General features: G+C 36.3%; 1 protein-coding gene across 5 annotated transcripts in view; it reads left to right on the plus strand.

Annotated features, from left to right (window-relative positions):
• CNTN3 (contactin 3) overlaps positions 1–21487 on the plus strand; it is a 314732-nt gene that overhangs the window by 87351 nt on the left and 205894 nt on the right. For 3 of the 5 annotated variants that reach the window (XM_014851951.3, XM_014851952.3, XM_070492787.1), the window contains exon 3: positions 14835–14961. The exons of the other annotated variants lie outside the window; for them this stretch is intronic. In XM_014851951.3, the coding sequence (XP_014707437.2) occupies positions 14835–14961 (127 nt within the window). The remainder of the gene's footprint in view (positions 1–14834; positions 14962–21487) is intronic. 5 annotated transcript variants of the gene reach the window in all.

Below are 21487 nucleotides of genomic sequence, written 5' to 3' on the forward strand. Positions count from 1 at the left end.
CTGCAGGATAAGGTGGAAGTTGAAGAACTGTTTCAGGAAAAAGGAAAGTTGGAAGAAGCTCAAATATGAGGAAAAGCTGCTGAGACTTTGAACAGGAAGCCCTGAATTAGAGTGCAAACATTTAAGGAAGAAATATTTGGTAACAAAGGAAGAAGATGCATTGATGACAGTAATCTTTGATAAAACTGAATTGTATGTGTATATTTACACACATACACACATATTTTTCTACCTATGCTTGTGTGTATTTCAGGCCTTGTCTGTGTTGTAAATGAGAACAGTACGGTTTAGAGCATTAGAGGGACTTACTCACTGTCACATGGCTAGTTATGGGCCCAGTGGGGACTTGGTCTAGATTGTCTGAATTTGCACTAAAGCCTTTTCTGAGCATGGTGTGTTTAGATCCTTTTACAGAAAAGAACCAAATTGTTCTTCCTTGTTGCTGGTCAGGGGAGAGTGTTGATACTTACCAGAGTTTGGGAGACAAGTGTGTATGTACATGACAGCCTAGGTGTGCAGTGGAAGGAGTCGTGTATTGAAAACATCCTAATGTTTATTGCTTAAGGAAGTCTTGCTGATTCATCTTACCCACTGCTGAATGTTTGGGAGATTAGATCCTTAAATATTGTGTGTGTTTCCTTTATACTATGTCTGTGCCATCTTGCTAATCATTACATGAGTTTGACTTTATGAAAATGCTCACTAGTTTGGAAATAGGCCATTTCCTCACTATTATCAGTTGCCACTCAGTGTCTCTAAGCTTGTATAAAAATAATGCCCACCATCGTTTGGCTGTCCTCTGTGGTAGAGCGTTTTGCATCTGTTTTTCTGTCATCCTCATGTTAACTGTGTAGTGTCACTCCCACATACTTTCTATCTTCTGTTTCCTCTGAGTTTTAAAACTTTTCTTTTTGCTTACCATTCAGACCCTCTGGCAGTAAAGACGCCTATGGGTGTATTCCTTAAGGATCTCTTTCCCCGCTTCCCAGGCTGACCTGCCATTGGCCTTTCATCATCCCTTTCAAGCCTCACCCACATCCCAATGCCCTCCACACTTCTGTAAATTCAGAGCTTGGACATAAGAAAGTGTCCATTCATAGGAACCACTTCTGCATCCGTATTACTTCTAGAGCAAAACTCTAACTCAAAAACTGCAATGTATTTTGAGAAGTGGCACATTTTGTTTTGTTAGTGAGCACTAAGTTGCCATGTGTCTTTTGTTCCCCATGACTGTGATATGCAGATGCAATTTATGTTCACTTCTGCATGTTGCTTCCTTTGAGCATCAACCGACACTTGAAGTTTGAGACAATGTCAAGTGACAGAACTCTGTGATTAGATATGCAACACTGGATACTATTTCAGATAGAGATATTTTAAATTTAAAATTATTTTATGAGAACAATATATAGTAGGGAACAATTAATTATGTATGCATCTTTACATATATAAGTATCTCTGTGTATAATTTGAAGAAACTGAGAGAGAACATAGTCATTTTATCTTTTGTGATATGACTTTCCATAGTTTTAAAGCAGTATTACATTATTAAACAACTTGGAGTTTTTATTTGCCAAGTGTGACAAGGAGAGGTTTAGCTCAGATATTTTAGGATGGTTGCTAATTGTTCAGTGATTACCAATTTTCTTTGTTTTTATGTAAGTCCAACTAATAATGCCGATAAGGAACACCATATTAATTTCTTTGAAGAGTGTCAGTGAAAATGAGAAAGCAAATGACTTCTAGAAATGGACAAAATGTTAGAATTCATTTTTCCATCAGTAGATAAATATATAAGTAAAAATTATTTGACATCCTTTTTATTTATTAAATTTTGGGTCTGTCAAATCATTGACATAATAATTGAAGCCTAAAATAACTGCCTTCAGATTAAAAATCCAATTGTGCAGTTTGGCATCATTGAGATGCTACTACTCATAAAATTCCATGTTAGATGGTTAATATTAAAATATTGGTGATAATGAAATGTTTTCTCAGCATTCTATTCATTTTTCAAAGCATCTATTGAATGTAAAACACTGTGCTTTTTGGTCTTACTACATTGTTAGTATTTATTGCTTAAAAAGAAGGACAACAACAAACGATGTTGGCAAAAGAAAAAGAAAAAAGACAAAATACCACTGCCACCCTCCCTAGGCATTAGATTTTCTAGTGTGCTTCCTCTTCCAGCTTCCGCCTGGCAGCTGAGGAATTAAGCTCTTCCCTTGGTATTTGACTCATTACTTTCTCTTTATACCATCTGGGTTTACTTTTCTTATTTATGGGACTGCTGGAGACAAAGGTATTATTCCCAACTGTCAATTATACAGGAGGCAATTCGTTCCTTTTAACTAAAAGATCAGTTTCTTTTTTTAAAAAAAAGGAGTACTGTCTAATCACTCAGGTGGACCTGAACCTCAGCTCGTGGTGAGTGACCTTGGGAGACTGTTTCAAGGAAGAAGCTGCTCTTTTCTTGGACTTAATGCATAATTGTCAAAGGCCCAGCATCTGTTTGTGGAAGGAAGTCAAGAAAAACTCAAGTTGCAGAGGTATATGATGGTGTGTGATAGTGTGGTGACTCATGAACCTGTATTCTCTGAACTTGTGACTTTATTCATTTTCTTCACTGGCCAGCTTTATAGTTTCCTGAGACACTGAGTGAAGTGTGTAGGCTGCCATTTTGAATGGCTCTGGTGAATTATTCACTGTTTATTCCAAGAGTGTGAACATTATTTGCTCCTCCAATGCTATAAGCAAGGAGGGTCATGAAGACTACTATTGGCTGGACTTAATACATCCAGGCAACTCTGGGATCCATTGCGGCCATTGTGATGTTGATTGGTGTTGCCCGTGGACGTGGGGCATTAGTGAGTTTCAACTGTTATTCAAAGAACACATGAATACTGTGGATTGTATTTCCCTGTTCTGCAAATTGTTCATGATGGTATCACACACTCTTGTTCTGAGAACTTGTGCAACACAAGGGGCAGTCTGATGCGCCACCCACAAAATTTTAAAGGCAGATGGCAATTTGTGTGTCTTTTTCGATTAGCCTTAAGACTTTGAAGCAGAACTCCTGTTTAGTCTCCAATTAAGTTTTTCATTACTAAGCGTTATAGGATTTTAAACTATCTTGTCTGGCTTTTTGACTGTATAGAAAAACAGAGCTTTTTATTCTGATCCCCTAAGTGTGTATGTGAGTGTGTGCATACACACATGCGAGTAATATTTAAGCTCAAACATAGGTACAAAAAATAAAGAGAAGTAGTCATATGCGGATCTTAATTCTGTGGATAATTAGGAGTTATTGGCTGTTGAACAATGTACTTTGTGGGTTTCTGAGTCACCATCTATTTGTTAGTGAAGGAATAATATTTACTGCAGCATATACAATGCCACAGGTGCCTTTTTTTCTTTTTTGCTTGATTACACAGCAAAGGAAATTGAGAATACTCAGTGCTGTGGCCACTATTCCTATCATGGGAGAATAGATAAAATAAACACTCAGTTAACAACAATATGAAACAATCCAATGCTTTTTTTCTGCCTCATGGAGTTTTCGAAAGCTCTTTGCTGCTTATTTTTTTGAATTTCCCATTGATACAACTTTGGTGAGTAATTATTTGAAGACAGTGAAAAGTAAATACTTGTAGGAGAATTGTCTCTCAATGAGAACTGATGCAGTGGGCATTATAAAGGTTTTTCTTTTTTTGAAGTTACCACCCTCCACAGATTAATAGGATCCTTTTGTCTTAGACATAATACTTGCAATTATTTGTTCAACCAGATAACTGAACACAGGTGCCCGTGTTCACAACCACTGTGAAGATAAGGACAATCCCATCCTATTTTTCATGCCATGTAGATATGGGGCTCTAATGAATGAAGTCATTTATTAGACTACCTTCTCATAAATTACTATCCCCCAGTCGGATGTAATTAAAAGTTTGATGCAAGGGCTTAGCAAAAATGTGCAATAATAATATCAAATACTGTTTATTGCATTGTTGCTCCATTAAAAAATATTGCTTATCCTTGTATCAAAAACCTTGTAATATTGATATTATTCCCATATAAAAATAGAGAACTCAGCGGCTCATAGAGCTTAAATGATTTGCCTAAAGTTAGATGTTAGCATCGAGAAAAAAATCATGTCTATCTCAACACAAAGTCCTCATTCCTCCTAGTAGACATGCTCTTTCCTAAAGCAGGGGCATGTCCTAAAGCAGTCAGCAAACTTTTCATAAAGTGTTCTGATAGTAAATATTTTTGGCTTTGCAGGCCATTTGGTCTCTGTTGTAACTACTCAACTCTGCCACTGTCATGGGAAAGCAGCCGTAGACAATACATAAACAGTGAGCATGGCTGTGTTCCAATAAAACTTTATTTATGGACACTGAAGTTTGAATTTCATGTAATTTTCGTGTGTCATGAAATATTATTTTTTTGATTCACAATCATACAAAAGCAGATGACACTTGACTTTGGCCCATGGACCATAGTTTTCCAACCCCTGTTCTAAAGCATAAATGTAGGTTTTTTAACATTGACATCATTTCTTATCAAGCACTTATGTTATCATGTGTATGTTATTTTGCAATGTGCTGTGAAAGAATAAAAAAGGAAATAAATTGAGAAAAAAGGAGGCAACCTGCACACAAATTGCTAAAATACAGATGCTTGGGGAGAGGTATAATCCAATGTAGTAAATCAAATTTCTGATAAAGTGGGATTAATTTTCACTGGCCTATCAAGAGGCTTGATGTCTGGAAGGATAGAGGGGGAAAGCTTTCCAGGAAGAAGAATGGCATAAGTCAATTCAAGATAGTTGTTTGGTAAACAAAGTTATTTCGCACGTAATTATAGGTGAATTTCTTGCTAACAGCCCTGGATGTCTTACTCCCTGTAGGATGCCTTTGGGAAAACAGCAAATGTGCTCTATCCTTATGACAGTGCCCAATTGAGGATTGCCATGGGAGACAGAGGGCCCAGAACGGCTAGACCTTTGTTTTTTTAAAAATAAGGTGAAATTTTACTTCATGCCTGATACTATTGGATTTTTAAATGAGGCCATTTAACTTAAGAGAAGTGTTTTTTACCCCGAAACATTTTCTGATCCAAATCTAACAATGCTGCAAGATAGTTTTGGCCCAGGAGCCACCAGTGTGCAGCCTTGCAAACTAAGATTTCCAAATATGCATGATGGGCCACATCATATACATTTCATGTCATTAAAGAATCTCAGATTTGCAAAAATGTGAAAAGGCAGTCTAGCTCAGGTCCTATCTGAAAAGCAAACATGGCTTTTTAAGTAAGGTTCAAATTCTGAGATGAAGAGACAGAAATGTGGAGCGTGTTCAGGTAGCCAGGAGGTGATTGATTTGAATCCTAACATTACATCCTAACCTTGGAAGATTTAGACTCAGGTAAGAATTGCATGTTATTTATGTGTTAACTAAATTCATGGTTCACATAAATGGTTTATCATGAAGTTGGGCTTATTTTGCAGAGATCCATCCCTGGGACAGTGAAACCTGTGTAAATGCTATGCCCTCTTGAAAGTAACTTTAGGCCCAGTCAACTTCTCGGAGATGTGAGTAATGAAACAGACCACCAAAACCTCAATTTTTAATATTTTTAATGGCTAGGACAGCTGTTACACTCAAACACGTCATTAAAATCCTGAAATGGAGCTTTGCTTCAGCACTCAGAAGTTATACGAGGTGACTAGTAGAGTGCTTTTAAAAGTGCTATTTATATATGGTTTTAGTAAAGCTGCTCCTGTGGAGTATCTGTACTTTTATTACTCAGAAGGGAGTGGGTGAGATGTAGATGACCAAGATCCTGCAAGTTGCCCAAACAGAAATAGCCACCTAACGATAGGAGATGCCTGTAAGAAGACCGCGGGGCTATTTTTTAAGAGTCATAGCTGCAGACATTCAGTTAGCTTGTACAAGTTCATGTTTTCATATAGTTAATTATTTTGTAGTTGGACACACATATTCCAGTTGGAGATAGGCTATTCACTTTGGGTTATCCTGAGAATGGCCAAATTCTTTCTTTTTATCAACTATAACATTTTGTGAATTAAAACTGTTTGCAGTGAAGCAGAAACCACACACAACAATTTCCATTCTAACACTAGTTTATCAAGTTTTCCAATATATACAATATGTTAGTAATGCTTAGGGAGTAGAAATGTGTGTTAAATTTAGTCACTATCTTCCAAAAGTTTAAAGACTAGGGGTGAAGAAGATATGAGTGAACAATAAAGGTAATATATAATAGGAGAAGGATGTTGTGATGAAAAAAATACACAAAAATTTTCCTAAGAGTTTAGAATGGGGAAAGATTATTACTAAGTGCTGATACTGAGGAAAGATTAATGGAAGAATTGAGAGCAGAGTTTCTTTAGACCTCCTACATGACCGTGGCTTCTCATATGTACCACCAAATGGTTGACCAGAATGGTTATATCAAAAATGTTTATAGACCATCCAATTTAACTCATCTTCAACAGCCCTGAGGATTACTTATTTGTAATCTGTGCCAATATTAAGGAAAGCAGTACCGTTAAAATGAGTACCATTTTTTATTCAGAGTGTCTAATATTCACTTAGAATTAGGTGACTTCAGATATGACGTGTCTAGTACGCGGCCTGATAAGCAATGTCTACTTTCCCTTCATATGTTGACATTTGAGACTATGCATGTGTTTAGAACTAGGTATATATAATGAGGGATTTTGCTCCATATTATACAAAACTAAGAAACAATGTTTCTCAAGATGAAATATGTTTCCTTATTTGCCAAGGTTACCAGCAGTGCACAGTATTATTTGCTGTCCTCCCCAAGACTACAGAGGAGATAGCATTTCATCAGGTTTGGGGAAAGTCTTCTTGTCATTACTATGTTTTGGGACCACAAACTCTTTCATTTGAAAGTCGTTGGTTCTTTTCCTTCATCGCCAAGGTTGGTTTTATTCCTAAGTGAAGGAAATTAAAGAAATACCTTGCAGTCATCACAGGTTCCCCCCAAAATCATAATCTAGGACATTGCAGGCAAGAGAGGCATGCTGCTAGCACAGTGATTATCAAATCGGGCACAGGAATTCATTGATGGGTGATGATATTAATATAGTAGTTTATATCTAGCATTTAAAAAATAGAAGAGGATAAAGCGAATTGGATGGAGTAGACTAGAATAGAAAAGAATATTATGATTCAGCCTGTATAAGGATTAATATTATTTCACGAAACTTTTTATCAGTTGTATGTGAATGTGTCCATGCACACACTGTGTCTACAATAAATCATGGTAAAACGTGAATTTCTAATCTTGAGTCAAATGAAAAATAATTTGAGAAATTATTTAATTATTCAGTTTAGGCAACTCTGAGACTCCCCCCACTCCCACGCCATAGTTCCAGACACAGTTTTGGGAATGGTCATCCTCTGTCCTGCCTCCCTGGGTCTCCGAACCTACCCCACAACCCAGCTTCATTCCCCTCAGTGGTCTAGAAACATAGAAGCAGGATCTTTGACTGCAGAAAGAAGTGGGAAGAGGGAATGAGATGGTATTTTATGTCCTGGGACGTTTACGAACACAATGCTTGCTTCTGCTTATTGAGGTGTGGGCAGGAGAAGATTATGCCCTTTTCTACTTTATGCAATTACAGCTGCAAAAATACTACAAAATGCAGTCACCAGCTAGTGTGATTTCTTAATAGCTTCTCCATTACAACGAATTTAAAATACAGATTCTTTATTGTATAATTATTTTTTCATAGAAACAATGGCCTTGAACTAGAGTTTAATACGAAACATTCTTTCTGAAATACATGAAGGGAATCATGCCTGGGCCCTAAAAAGCCTTGACCCAATCTCCTTGTTAAAAAATAGAAACCACAAATATAATAATCTCTATTAAATCCTTTGCAAGAAGTGTGCTGAAGAAATGTTTTTAAAAGACTTGATTAATGAAGTGTTTTCAATTCAATATGATTTGTGAGAACCTTGCAGATTTGCACATTTCAAAGATGTTCAATGAAAGTTGGTATAATAGAATGTGGAGATGTAAGTGTTTTTTCTTTTCAAATAAATGAGCCATGGATTGTGTACTCCTGGGTGTATTGTACACATTGCACACTGCCTCTAACAATAGCATTGTAACTTCTTTTTATCATGCGGAATTGCTATTAAACTATCTAGCAAGAAAGGTATAATTATGGACTGAGAATAATGGAAAGATGTCAGGGAGGTTCAAAATACTAGAACTCACATTCATAGAAAGACAATAACACAAATTGAAATAAATAAGGCCATAAAGTATTATGAAAACATTTTAATCTACAAAGACTTCAACTCATCTCCTCTAAGCATTTTTTCCCCCAAAACACATTGTTTCCTGCAATATAACTGTAAATTGGTTAACCGTTTCATTCAATTGTAAAGAATATTTCAAAAATCAGAAATACAGCCCTTGGATTGAAAGTGTCAAGATAAAATATTGGGCATCCTCATAAGTACTTCCGAGTTCCCTGCTCTTACTCAACTATAGTACACATAGATCATAGCTTGCATCAAAATTTGTGATTAGTTTACTACAGTAAAGTGCTGACATTAAGATATTTAACATTAAGCGCGAGCATCATGTCCATCTCTGCGTATGGGTGTGAGCATTTTTGTCTTCCTTCAGTCAGGTTGCAATGAAAGGAAAAATGAAATTCTTGGTAAAAAATTGTCATGCTTTGAAAAGACTCTGCCACCCCAGGGGAGGAGTATTTTTTTACTCGAACATTTATTTCTCACACCTGTAAAGCTAAAACAGCCCCTTTCAATCCTTATTTCCTAATTATTGAATACTGCTTCCCATGCAGTTTCTCTATTTCTGTTTATGGACAAAACATGAAATAAAAATTGAACAAATCATGTAGTAAACTATTAATTTCGCAATTTAAAGGATTTTTATCTCATCATATAGGTCTCTCTTATGCTAACCATCACACTGCAGGTGTGTGCCACACCTCAGCACTTTTTCCTTTAATCTAATTGTTTTATAACCTTTCCAGATGTGCGGAACAGATAAATTAGTTATTCCTGGTAAGCGTTTTATTTTCCTTTCTCATCTTAAGTAAGCTATATTGTCTTTTCCCTTTTTTCCAGCATGTTGGTTATAGTACATTCCCCTGCAGGTGGCAAAAATGCAGTAGAGGTTTATTTTCTAACACATGATGTTTTGAGTTATGTCTGTAACTTATGAGACACTACCTCATGGTGTGTAGACAGCCACATAGCTCCCAGCATTCATTTTTCCTCACCTGACAATTTCCATGTCAAAAAGGAAGAGAAGCAATGTCAGCATTTTCGTCTTCTTTTTTTCTTTTCAAATCAAGGTAGAGACTCTTTCCTAGAAGCTCCTAGAAGATTTCCCCTTACCTCTTGTTATGGGTTGAATTGTGTCCCCTCAAAATTTGTGTGTTGATGTCCTAATCCCCAGGACCTCAGAATGTGACCTTACTTGGCCATAGGGTCCTTGCAGATGTGAGTAGTTAAGATGACGTTATTAAGGTGGGACCCAGTCCTTTATGACTGGTATCCTTCTAAAATGGGGAAATTTGGACACAGAGACATGCATAAAAGTAAGATGACGTGAAGAGACACAGGGAGAAGATGGCCAAGGAGACAGGCCTGGAGCAGATCCTTCACCTCACAACTCTCTGAAGAAACCAACCCTACCCACACCTTGATTTGAGACTTCCAGCCTCCAGAACTGTGAGACAATAACTCTGTTGATTAAACAACCCAGTTGTTATGTTATGGCAAACCTAACGAACTAACACACCCCTCTTTGGCTGTTACTGGTCTCATAACCCAGTCTCCCCTGCTCCTCAGTCAAGAACTACAAAGAGTTCGGGGAAGGTAATATATCTGGTGATTTCAGTATCTCTGGTGAAAGACAGACTCTGAAGGCAAGAAGAAGAATGGGCATGCGCTGGTGGATAGACAGCCGACAATGTGTGCCACAGCTTGTCTTTCACATGCTGCATGGGTCTGGCATTCAAATATTTGTTAAATAAATGCATTATCTTAAAATTGAATTCTTTATCCTTCCTTGACTTTGGAAAAGTATAAATGGAATTTTGTTTTGGTCATTCCTTATTGTGTTTTTGCATTTTTTAGGTTTAAACCACCAATGCCAAAAAAAAAAAATGATGATACCCCACTGCTACAAAATGTTTTCATCTTTAATTTTTTGTTCTCCCTGTAGAATAGTAGGACCTAGAAAAAGATCTCATCGGTGGCATATTCTCTTACTTTCTCTGACCCAGGGTAGAGCTCCTTCTGTTTGAGCATGACACCTTGTAAGAATGTTGACTCTTCCTTTCTAGGTCCCCCTGCTCTTAAACTCTGCCTTAAATAGCGCTTCCCACCCCAGCTCCCTTTTTGGATTTACCCTCCTCTTTTCAGAATATCCTCCAGTTTTATGCCATGTAAATCAGCAAGGGAAAATAGGGTATGCTTTTCTCCTCTGTAGGAATTTCAGAGAGAACATCCTAGTCTTTTAGGAATTTCATTTCTTTTAGTAAAAGTAATGCAGCTGCCTGGAATCCTTTGTCTATTTCTCTTTGTCCATCTTCATAAAGGTTGTATATAGTATGACTGTTAGAATTGATTGGCCACGGTTTGATCTTTTACGTGACATTACCTTAGGAGCTCATAAAGCTTGTACTTACATCCAAAGGCAGTTATTCCTAGTAGCCTGTGGGTGTTCAGGGGGGAGAAAAACACCACCTCAGGATTGGAGGTTTGGACTTATTAGTCCTCTTCGGAAATGTTATATGCCCTTTGTTTTAGGTTGTAAACTTAAAACGGAGCTTTGGAACCGGGCTAGCATATCGAAAAAATGCCCCTGTCACAAAAAGTAAAGTTTAGCATCAATCTAAATGTTACATTGAATCCATTTAGTTAGGCCAGAGGTCTCCTTTTCTTTTCAGTCAAGCTACTTTTTGCTGTTTATGAATGTCTGTGTGAATAGTTAAGGTTCTGTGTTTCTGAGGACCAAACTTCGTTTTGAAGAAAATGTTGGATAATTTCTTTTAGATTAGCAAAGACTTCCGAATCTATTCCTTTTAAGTTTATATTGCTAGCAAGAGACTAGAACATTATACCCCAGCACCTCTCATCACCTGTTTCATTCTGGTGAAGCAAGATTGAGTGGCCTTTGTCTCTTTTCTGAGTGTGAAGCTTGGATCGACCTGTCATGTTTGATTATTAATTTGTACTTACATTTTAAGAGTCATTGGAGGCTCCTGAATGGCTGCTGTGGGTCTGAAAAGCCTTTAGGAGCCCTAAATTTCAGAAATGGTGGGTATATGCCTCACAGGCTGTTAACTCCAGTGTCATCAGGAAATATTGAAGTTGAAAAAGCAAGCTGATGGTGAATTTTCGCCTTTGACCGTATTTAGAACAGTGTAGTTTAATGGAAAGGGAAACAAACCAAGAATGTGAGCCCTGGGGTCTGATCCCAGGTCTCTCACAAAAATGCTGTGTTTCCATGGTTCGGTTATTTAACCTATCTGTGCTTCATTTCTGCTGGGGAGGCCAAACAGTGTACAAGGTGAGAACATAAGCTCTGGAGTGAAAGTCTTAGCTTTATCAATCACCAGCTGTATGATAGTATCTGCCTTATAGAGAGTTATGGTGAGAATTCCTTCATTCCTCTTAATCATTCATTCACCAGACAAATATTGATTTTCTGCCACATTCTAGGAGTTGGGAATACAGCAATGAATTAGAAACAAATAAATAACAAACACATATAAACATGTATAATGTTTATATATAGTGAGATACAGTGAGATGTGCTTTGGTATGTCTGTGACTGATGGAAGTGAGGGGTGAGTAATAACTTAGAGGGTGGAATGGGCAGGCACATTTAAGCTGAGCAGATAACATTTATGCTGCATTCTGAATGACAAAAAGAAACTGGAGTGCAAGAATAAGGAGGTGAGCCCAAAGGTGACAAGAAGTTCAGCTGGTCAGAGAGGCAAAGACAAGGACAGTGGCATGGCTGGATGTCAGAGATTAGGGGATGGGGTTGAAGGAAGCCTGGGAATAAAGGTGAGGGATGTGAATGGCTTAATATGGTGCCTGCACATAAATGTTAGCAAATTAGCTATTATTATTGTCCTCTCAAAAGGGTCTCACGAAAAAAATGCTGCTAGTTCTTGAACACCTTTATGTAAAATTAATAGCGGTCCCTAGAGAAGAGCATCATTTGGGATTTGACTTTCATTAGATTATGATGCAATGGATATTTGAGTTTTCATTGTGGTCACTTGTAAGAGATTTCTAAAAACATCTCTTTGGTCCCTTTCATTAGAATCACCCCCTTCTTTTCTTGACCTAATTTTCCTTCTATCCATTTCCCTCCCCAATGTATCTGTCATTTTCACATTGTGTTAATATACTATTGCTTTGAAGCTTTATATACATCAGAGTTTTTCAGAAAAATGATACTATACCATCTCATCTGTAATTAAAATATACGTCACCCAAAGTAAATTAAAAGCTATTATACTAGAAAAATGCTATGAAAAATCCACCATATTTGCAAATATTTACAAACAGACATCAGAAGTATTTTCAACCTTGTCAGATAATAAATTCAAATTAGTGAAACTTACTATTGGTTTTTAAAAAATTTTATTGAGGGAGAAAAACATCAACAAGTGACAACATTGTTTCTTTTTGATTAAGGGTGTTAGTCGCTACTTCAAAATCCGTTTCTGCTTGAGGTTGTCCTTTTTCCACAAAGGAAGGAGAAGTCTTTTTCTTGTGGCATTTTCTTCTTAGAGGTAAATAAAAGACAAGGGAGAATAGCAAGCTGCTTTCTTAAAACCTGGTAGGCAATAGTAAAGGTTGGCTGTTTGATGATGTTGCAGTGGTAAGATGCCTGGAATTCCCTAGACTTCATGGTTTGAGCACACAGTCCCCAGACTCCCTGCATTTCTAACACCATTTGCAAATTCTGGCTTGATAATTTGCTAGAAGAACTGACAGGAGTCCCTGAAAGCTATTATACTCATGTTTGTGGTTTATTATAGGGAAAAGATATCTGCTAAAATCAGCCAAAGGAAGAGACACATAGGGCACAATCTGGAGAGGTCCAAAATGCTAAGCTTTTTGTGTCCTCAGGATGTGTTACCCTCTTGGCTTTGAGGTGTAGCCATACACAAGGAGTACTGCCAACCAGGGAAGCTTGCTAAGCCTCAGTGTCCAGAGTTTTTATTGAGGCTTCATTACCTGGTCATGAGTGACTGATTGCACACCAGGTTGAGCTCCATCTCCATGTCAACTGATATCATGTGACCCAAATCTCTCACTTTCAGTCACATGGTTGGTCTTTCTGATATGGCCAGCTCCCGTCCAAGACTATTAGTTGTGGCCGGTCCCACCCTCAGATCCAGTATGGCCAGTCCCCACCCTAAACAAAGATATTCTAGCAGTGTGACAGATTACCACGCAGATGCTGAGGGCAAAAGCCAGACCAAGGACAAGGCGAAATTCTTAGTGCAAAAGAGAAGAGGGTGTCACTGCATAGATTCTGGAATCAGATGTTCTAGAGGGTGTTGCTGCTTGAACTTGCTCACGTCACCTAACCCCTCTTAGACTCAGCACTTCTCTTGTGTACGCTGGGAATAATTACAGTATTGTCTCAACGAGCTTTCTGAAGATTAAAAGATAGGGGCACATAGGATTCCCATGGTAGCTTTAGCTGCTGCTGTTTTCATCATTTCAAGGATTATTTTCAATATTGTGTTATTATTCTTGTTACGGTAAGTATTTTTATTAATGTTATCACTACTTGAAGTAGCCAAGGTGTAAGTTCATGGTTTCTGGGCCTTTTTGGGTACTTTCCCATCTCATTTGCTTTGTCTGACTATTCATGGACTCTCTTCGTCACTTAGTCTGTTTCTTCTTTCTCTGCTTCGATAGGAACTCCTCTGCAATTTTACTGAGAATTCCAAGAGTAAAGAGCTTTTTTCCCCCTATGTTTTTGTTTGTTTTTAGAAATGCTCTGGCAGTGATTATACAACCGCGGTAGCGTAAACATTTGGTGATGACATTATCTCATTCCCTTTTGAATTCATAGTACAAAGAGAGAGATTTGGGGGGTTTTTTGTGTGTATATGGAAATTCTTCTCAGAGAATGTTCAAGTTCTCTTAACCAAAGTAAAAACACTTTTTAAAGGACACTTGTTCAATGCTGTATTCTTCTCTTCAATTTGCTAGTAATGAAATAGACGTCTCACCACGTAGTAAATGTTTTTAGTTCAAAATGGCAAAATTACATTGCCAACCTTCAGATTTGCATGGCTGGCAGGTTTTATGAAAAAGGTAATACTCAGGTATTCATCTGGTCTTGTATTCAGCCTTAGTTTTGCAAAGAGGCTTCTGACAGAAAGATTTCCTGTAATAGATTATTCACCCATGAAAACTTAAGTCTGGTATATGTTATAGAAAGTAATTACAGCAGGCTTATTTGTAGTTTTAAGTAATCTTATTAACATGCAAATGCTTTTTATACCAACTTACATTCTCTTAGAAGTGATAGTAGCTGTTAAGAACAGTTTAACTGATGCTCATAAACAAAGCAGTGCCTACAGAGCATTCTGCTCTGTGGACAAGGGAAGCAATGCCTGGTTTTTCTTCCTTTTTTTTAAAGAGCAGATACTAGTTGCTTGTTTTTCTTCCTTGATTCTAGAATGCAGCCTTTACAGTACCTTTTACTTATTATGATTATTTTTTGGATGTCTCCCACCCGTATAGGTGAGCTTCTCTTACAAGGCCCTGTGTTTATCAGAGAGCCCAGCAACAGCATTTTTCCTGTTGGCTCAGAGGATAAAAAAGTAACTTTAAATTGTGAAGCAAGAGGCAACCCTTCACCTCATTACAGGTACAGTGGAAAGTCTGAAAATCCAAATGAAGAAAAAATGATGAGACAATTGTGAATTTTTTTTCTTCAATATAGTTATGCCAGCAGTAAGAAATAATTCATGAACCTATAGTCCTATGCTATATTCAGCAGATCCAATACATAAACATTTGGATCCAGACCATATGTATTGGCTTGATTATTTACTTTACAGTAAGATTTCATGATTAAAGATAAACACAGTAGAATCTCTTAAGCAATGTCTTTCATTGATTTATAGTGCGATTTAATTTATAACTTGGCTTTTAATATATAAACACGTACTCATGGGGGGATAAAATTAAATGTGTTCTAAAGGTATTTACAAATCATAGTCTTAAAGAAGATGTTTCAGCATCTATTACACTTCCTTTCCTGTTTTTACTGGGTGTGTGTTTGAAGGTTCATTAAAGATAGAAGAATAAAATACTTTCTGTCTAAAGTCATTTTAATTTTTCTTGAAAAGAAAAATATATTTATTAGATTTTTTCATGTAACAGTGTATATTTTCCAGATTATATGAATAATACTTGTTCACTGAAAACCTTCAAACATCACAGAAAGGTATAAAGAAATAGAAAAAAAATCTAAACTCTCGTCACCTTAGGATAAAGATATTACTATTTTGGGGATGATGGTGGATTGTTTGGATGAGATGGATATTTATTAAAACACAAAATTAACAGTTTTATTAAATAACACAAAATTAACAGTTTTTATTCTTGTGTGTGTTAGGAGACACACTTTAACGAAGAAATGAATTATTTATGAATAGCATATCCTACTTTCATAAAAGTGGCTATGAGAAGGTGCTGGAGGCATCTTGAAAACAACGTGTTCTTTTAAGTACTGTGAACATTTGTCTCAAAAACTGTTTACAATATTGGTTTGCTTGGTAAAACCTTTTTTATAACCTGCAGAGCAAGCAGACTTTAGCCTATATTAATAAAATTCTAAATGTTTGCAATAGTAATGTAGATCTTTTTCAACTTGTATTGTTCTCTTAACCCATGTAAATAATAGAGGCCAACAGTCGTTGTTAAATTGGGTCAGCATTGGGTTTGAAGGTAGACCTTTGTATTTTTGCATCTGGAAGTAATCAAGGTCAGTCTCTTTCAGCAATATTCGTCAGCATGTGTTTTGAGCATGTATGGTGTACTTTCAGCAAAATAAACATGATTCCAGATTACTGCTCAGAATCAGCAGAGACGATAAAAAGTTTTCTCTGCCTCTTCCTCTCCCTACAGAAATTAGAAAAGTATAATATATGATTGAAAATACAAAAACCTGTATTTTATGAACTATATTTTATGAGTACTTTATGAACTAGCTCATAAAATTCCACTTTTTGTATTTTCAATCATATATGCAATTAATCAGACTTAAGCACATGTAACATCTGGAAATATTTTCTTCTTTTGGGGAAAGATGAGCAGATCAACTTAACAAGACATTATCTTGGAAATATTTTTTTCCAGCACTTTCTTAGGACATTCTAATACTTTTTAAATTAGCATCTGTTTGTTTCTCCCTGAAATGGAAGATTATCCTTTAGACATGACTGTAAATATCATAAAGAATCCATGTGAATGACTCATGTGTGGGCTGTTTTTCTGTTGTCAGTAAAGTTGTATTTCCTGGCATTTATCTTAGGAATAATTTGATGATAAATGTGTTCAGCTGAAAAATTGTCAAGATACAAGATTTAGTCATACTAACATGCACTTCTAAGTGAATAAATTAATTATGTTTGTAAAGTTTTATCAAATATCAAGAAGTATTGAGTTTAGAAATCCAGAAATAGCCTTTTGTCGTAATTATTTCATTGTATACCAGGTATTTATTGTAATGCCAAAGAGCCTGTATTTAAACATATTGATAACATGTATGAAATGTTGATGAAAAAGTGCTGTCATTTGCACAGTACTTCTTATGTCTTACTATATGTCCCGGGATGTTATATTTTAAAATTTAAACAAAATCTGTAACTGAGACTAGGAGATGTGTGACTTAAATTGATTTATCAGTTTTAAGTCTGATGAATAAAGACATTTAGCATGCTAGGTATTGTTTTAAAATATTTTTTTGTAGCCAAAAAAAGCAGACACTTTCATGATAGCTGTAAAGATTGTCTGAAGTTAAGACTTTGAACCAATATAAAATTTCACTTAAATTGAAGGTTTATAGTCCCTAGAAATCAAGATCTTAAAAAAGCACAAGGAACCTCGTTTCATTGTGAAAATGTTAGGCTTTCCTATAACAAGCAATAGAGCCCTGTTACTCATGTTATCTGCATAAGAAATAAGTTGTGCCAATGGAGTAAATAGGAATATAAAATAATGTGGGTTCTAATTATAACTTTATCTACTTAGAGAGCACCTTCATTTATGGCCTGATTTTTTTTTTCCCATAGCTTTTAACTTTAACAGTTAACCAGGTACTATTCTATGTTATTCTTTAAATGATTCAGAAGAAAATATGTTTGCTTATTCTTTTTTTTTTTTTTACTATCCTTTAAAAATTACAGATAAATAGTATGAATATGTAATAACATTGAGGACATAAAGAAAGGATATGAGGATTTCTTTACATGAAGTCAGAGAAAGGATATGTTTTTGTAAGTATTTATAAATATAAGCAAATAGATAGGAAGGTAGGTAGATAGGTAGGAGGGAAGGTAGATAGGTAGGTACATAGATAGGTGGATGGATGGACGGATGGACAGATGGATGGTCAGCTAAGGAGGAAAATTAGGGGCCCATGTGAAACCACAAGTTAAAGAGAATACAAACATGTTCCCCAAATTCAGAATAAAGTTTAAGCATCTTATAAATGAATGTCCTTTGAAAGCCCACAGCCTGTCTTGGAGACTGAAGCAAAATCATCTAATGAGAGATTTTGTCTGTGTTATTATCCCATTGGGTAAAAAGAATTCTTAATTGGCCATATTAGAAATCCAAAAGTTCAGAAATTCTCAAGAGAAATTACTTGTCTTAGGGTTTAATTGAGAATTTTCTTCTTTCTTTTGCATCTCCCCGCCTGAGCCCCAAAGCCTGCATTTAAAGGTTAATTAGTATTCAGTCTCATTGTAATTGCTGATGATGCTGAAAGAGGTTACCCTGAGGAAGTATTAATAACTTTTTTTAGATAGGAAGGATTTTCTCTGACTTTTCATAGGGTTAGAAATGCCCACAATTTGCTAATATGAAAGAACTCAAGTAGAAGGATCTTTGGTCACTTGTACTGATGCCATTTAGCATTTAAAAGGACCACATGTTTGGGCCAGACTCGGGTAAAATATACCAGTGCCAGTAGGGACCAGGCAAATAACAAAACTAAAAGAGATGAGTCTGCCTTAAGAATATATAGACACATTGAATAATGACTGGAAACTATCTACCACTCAGCCACAAGCCCAGCACGTGGCCATGACTGCTTCTCAGCACTGGCCACTTGTTACTATTGGAGAATCTTGGTGTAATATTACAAAAGCTTTTCAAGAGATGTTTAAAATTCAGATATTTTCTTTTTTGGAATCTCTCTACTTGTAGTGTTAACTCCTCTGCTTTTCTTTTTAAACATAATGTAAGCCAAAGAAAATAAGTCTTAAAGCTAAATGTGGGTCACATAGACTTTGCATTTTCAATGTTTAGTCTAGCTCAAGACTTAAGAGCTGTGCTGTTCAATATGGTAGCCAGTAGCCAAATGTGGCCCTGTAAATTTAAATCATTTAAATTAAAAATTCAGTTCCTCAGTCAAAGCAGCCCCATTTCAAGTGCTCAGCAGCCACATGTAGCTAATAGCTACTGTGTTGGATAGAACAGAGGAACATTTCTTTGCTTGCACAAAGTTCTGTTGGATGACACTGCTCTAGACCGACCCTTGGATCCACAGCTCTTTTCTGTAAATTCTCTTCCATTTTTTTCTCTTCACAAAGAAGCGACCAGAACGTCATTCTCTTCCAGCTCTATGAAACAAGCAAACTGTTTTAATAAAGTGCAGTGTAAGGAATCTTGGATATGCACATTGTAACGACTAAATACCATTGCAAAGTGCAGGTCTTCCCTGGCCACAGTTTCACCCTGTTAGGTTCCTCATAATGGAGTCACATTTGACACATACTTAATTTACTGAAAGTCAACTAAATGCATTCAGTATAAGAAAGGAAAGGAAAATAAAGTAATAGACTAATTTCTGGTCACCGTTTATTCAAGGAGTGATTGTAAGGAAGAGAAATTTAAGTTTGTTTGTTGTCTCTACACTCACACACACACACAAACATACACACTGCATAATGCTATACATGGTATGATGTAGAGTACTATATTTTGATGAATGTATGTCCTATATATATGCTATAAATTTTATATATGTGTCATATATATTCTATGTATAGAATACAGCATATATGTGCTATATATAATATACTGTATATTACATATAATAATATATGACACATTTTAAGCATAATTTTGATTATATGCATTTTGTCCCTTACATATATCCTGTCACCATGTAAGATCCAATGTGACAGTTATTTTACTTTTATGCCCCAAAGCAAATAAGAGTTATTGTTTCTCTAAATTCTCTTGGCCCCTAAGGAAATATAATCTTTTCTGCTACATCACTAGACCCAGTTCTCTATATTTATCCTCAAACTCAACTCCTTTTAGCATCCTGTCTTCAACGATGAGCTGTGGTCCCCATACCCACAATCAGCCACTAAGAGCAATGAAATGTTCATATGGTTGGAATGGTTGAAAACCATAAAAAATAAAGAATATCTATAGTACCTGAGGCAAAGAGAGATAGACTGCATCTCTTACAGGACGTTTGAAACTTGGCTGCGCTGCCATCTCTCCCAGCACTGGATTCCGTGCTCCGCCAATGCACTGCCCGTGGCACCCAGTGCCTGCCTTTATTATCAAGCTTATCAAAATAAAATGTGATTGCTTTGGTAGGATGTAACTCCCTTAAAGGTGAACACACTGTGTCCTTCATCCTTACATTCCAAATGCCTGGCAGATAGTGAATGCTCCATGGGTGGCATGAAGAAAAAAAAAGGAATGATTTAGTGAGGGGAAAACAAACAAGAGGAATTTGGGATTAGAACACGTCTCAGAAGTCAAGAATGTCATGAAGGGTTGCAGCATCAGAAGCGGTCAATAGTTTATTCCACAGAATATTCTTACGTTTGGATTGATCCCCCCTTTTTGGCTCCTTTTTAAGACAGACTGCTCTTGAGGTCTCAAAGATGGCTGCCTGAAATTCCAGATTTACTTATATCCTCCCCATAGTGTCAACTGGAAGAAGAGGGCAGCTTTCCTGTTAGTGTCATCAAACGCTCCAAATGGTGTCAGAAAAACATGAGAATAAAAACATAGCTAATACTGTCAGCAGTCAATACCCAGGAGGAATGTAGAGGTTAGATTTTAGATATTAAAGGTGGCAGTATAAAAAACTAATTTACATCTTTTTTGTTCTTCTTTCTTATGCTTTTGCAGTGGGTTGAGGATTGAGGAGGAAAGCTAACATGTGCTGATCAAACACAAGTTAAATCAGTTGGGTCACATTCACACTCTGGGGTCCAAGACATGGAGTGTTCTGAGTGGCCAGGCCTGGGTCATGTGAGGTGTGGCCTTTTCAAAGGAGAACGAGAGAGCTGCTGCCAGAAAAGCTAAAATGGTTGCAGCGAAGGCTGAAATAGCAAACATCTACAGTTCTCCTCAGAATAATTTTAAGACAATCACTGATCAATTTGAACTAGGCTATAACTATGTAAACTGAACAATTGTTTTTAATCGCAGTGTAACTCTACTCAGTTTGTTTTCTTTAATGTATATGTTTAAAATGTATCAGTGAATGAGAAATGGGAATCTGTGTCATAAAACACATTTTAAAAACTCAATTTTTGAAAATATAGCATTGCAATTTAACTCATTTATATCTTCAGCAATTATTGCTGAAGCCTAACTAGTTATTTTTGGATAAAGTATTGAATATGCAAATTCGGATATTAATTCTTTCAAGGGCTGCAATTATTCTCATCACTTCAGTAAACATATTAACAAACATTGCATTTGAACACAAATGCATTTGCTTATTAACTTGAGAGCCGCATCTAAAACCACAAATTGCTTCTGTGATTAAATTCCTAATTTTCCTGTCAAACCCCAAATAAAGTATTGCCTGTTGATTTAACAAGTGTTTAGTGTGGTCATATTTCCCAAGCCCAACCCCAGCACCCTAAAAATCTTAGTAAATTATTTTGTTATTTTAGCTTTGTTTTCTGCTGAAGTCTAACATATAACATTTCTTTTTCTTTCTCGCCAGAACATTCCTTATATTTCCATTGTCCTAAGCAGATTTTGTGCGGTAGTGTAGATATCCTGAAGGACAATAACTTTATACAATCAGCTGTGAGGTGAATTATATCCTTGAATTATTCTGAAACTACCTGAAGTCATTCAATTTGTTTTCAGTTTTGTTACGTTCAGTTTCAAAGGGT

Source organism: Equus asinus, chromosome 21 (assembly GCF_041296235.1).
Source record: "Equus asinus isolate D_3611 breed Donkey chromosome 21, EquAss-T2T_v2, whole genome shotgun sequence".
Taxonomy (NCBI): domain Eukaryota; kingdom Metazoa; phylum Chordata; class Mammalia; order Perissodactyla; family Equidae; genus Equus; species Equus asinus.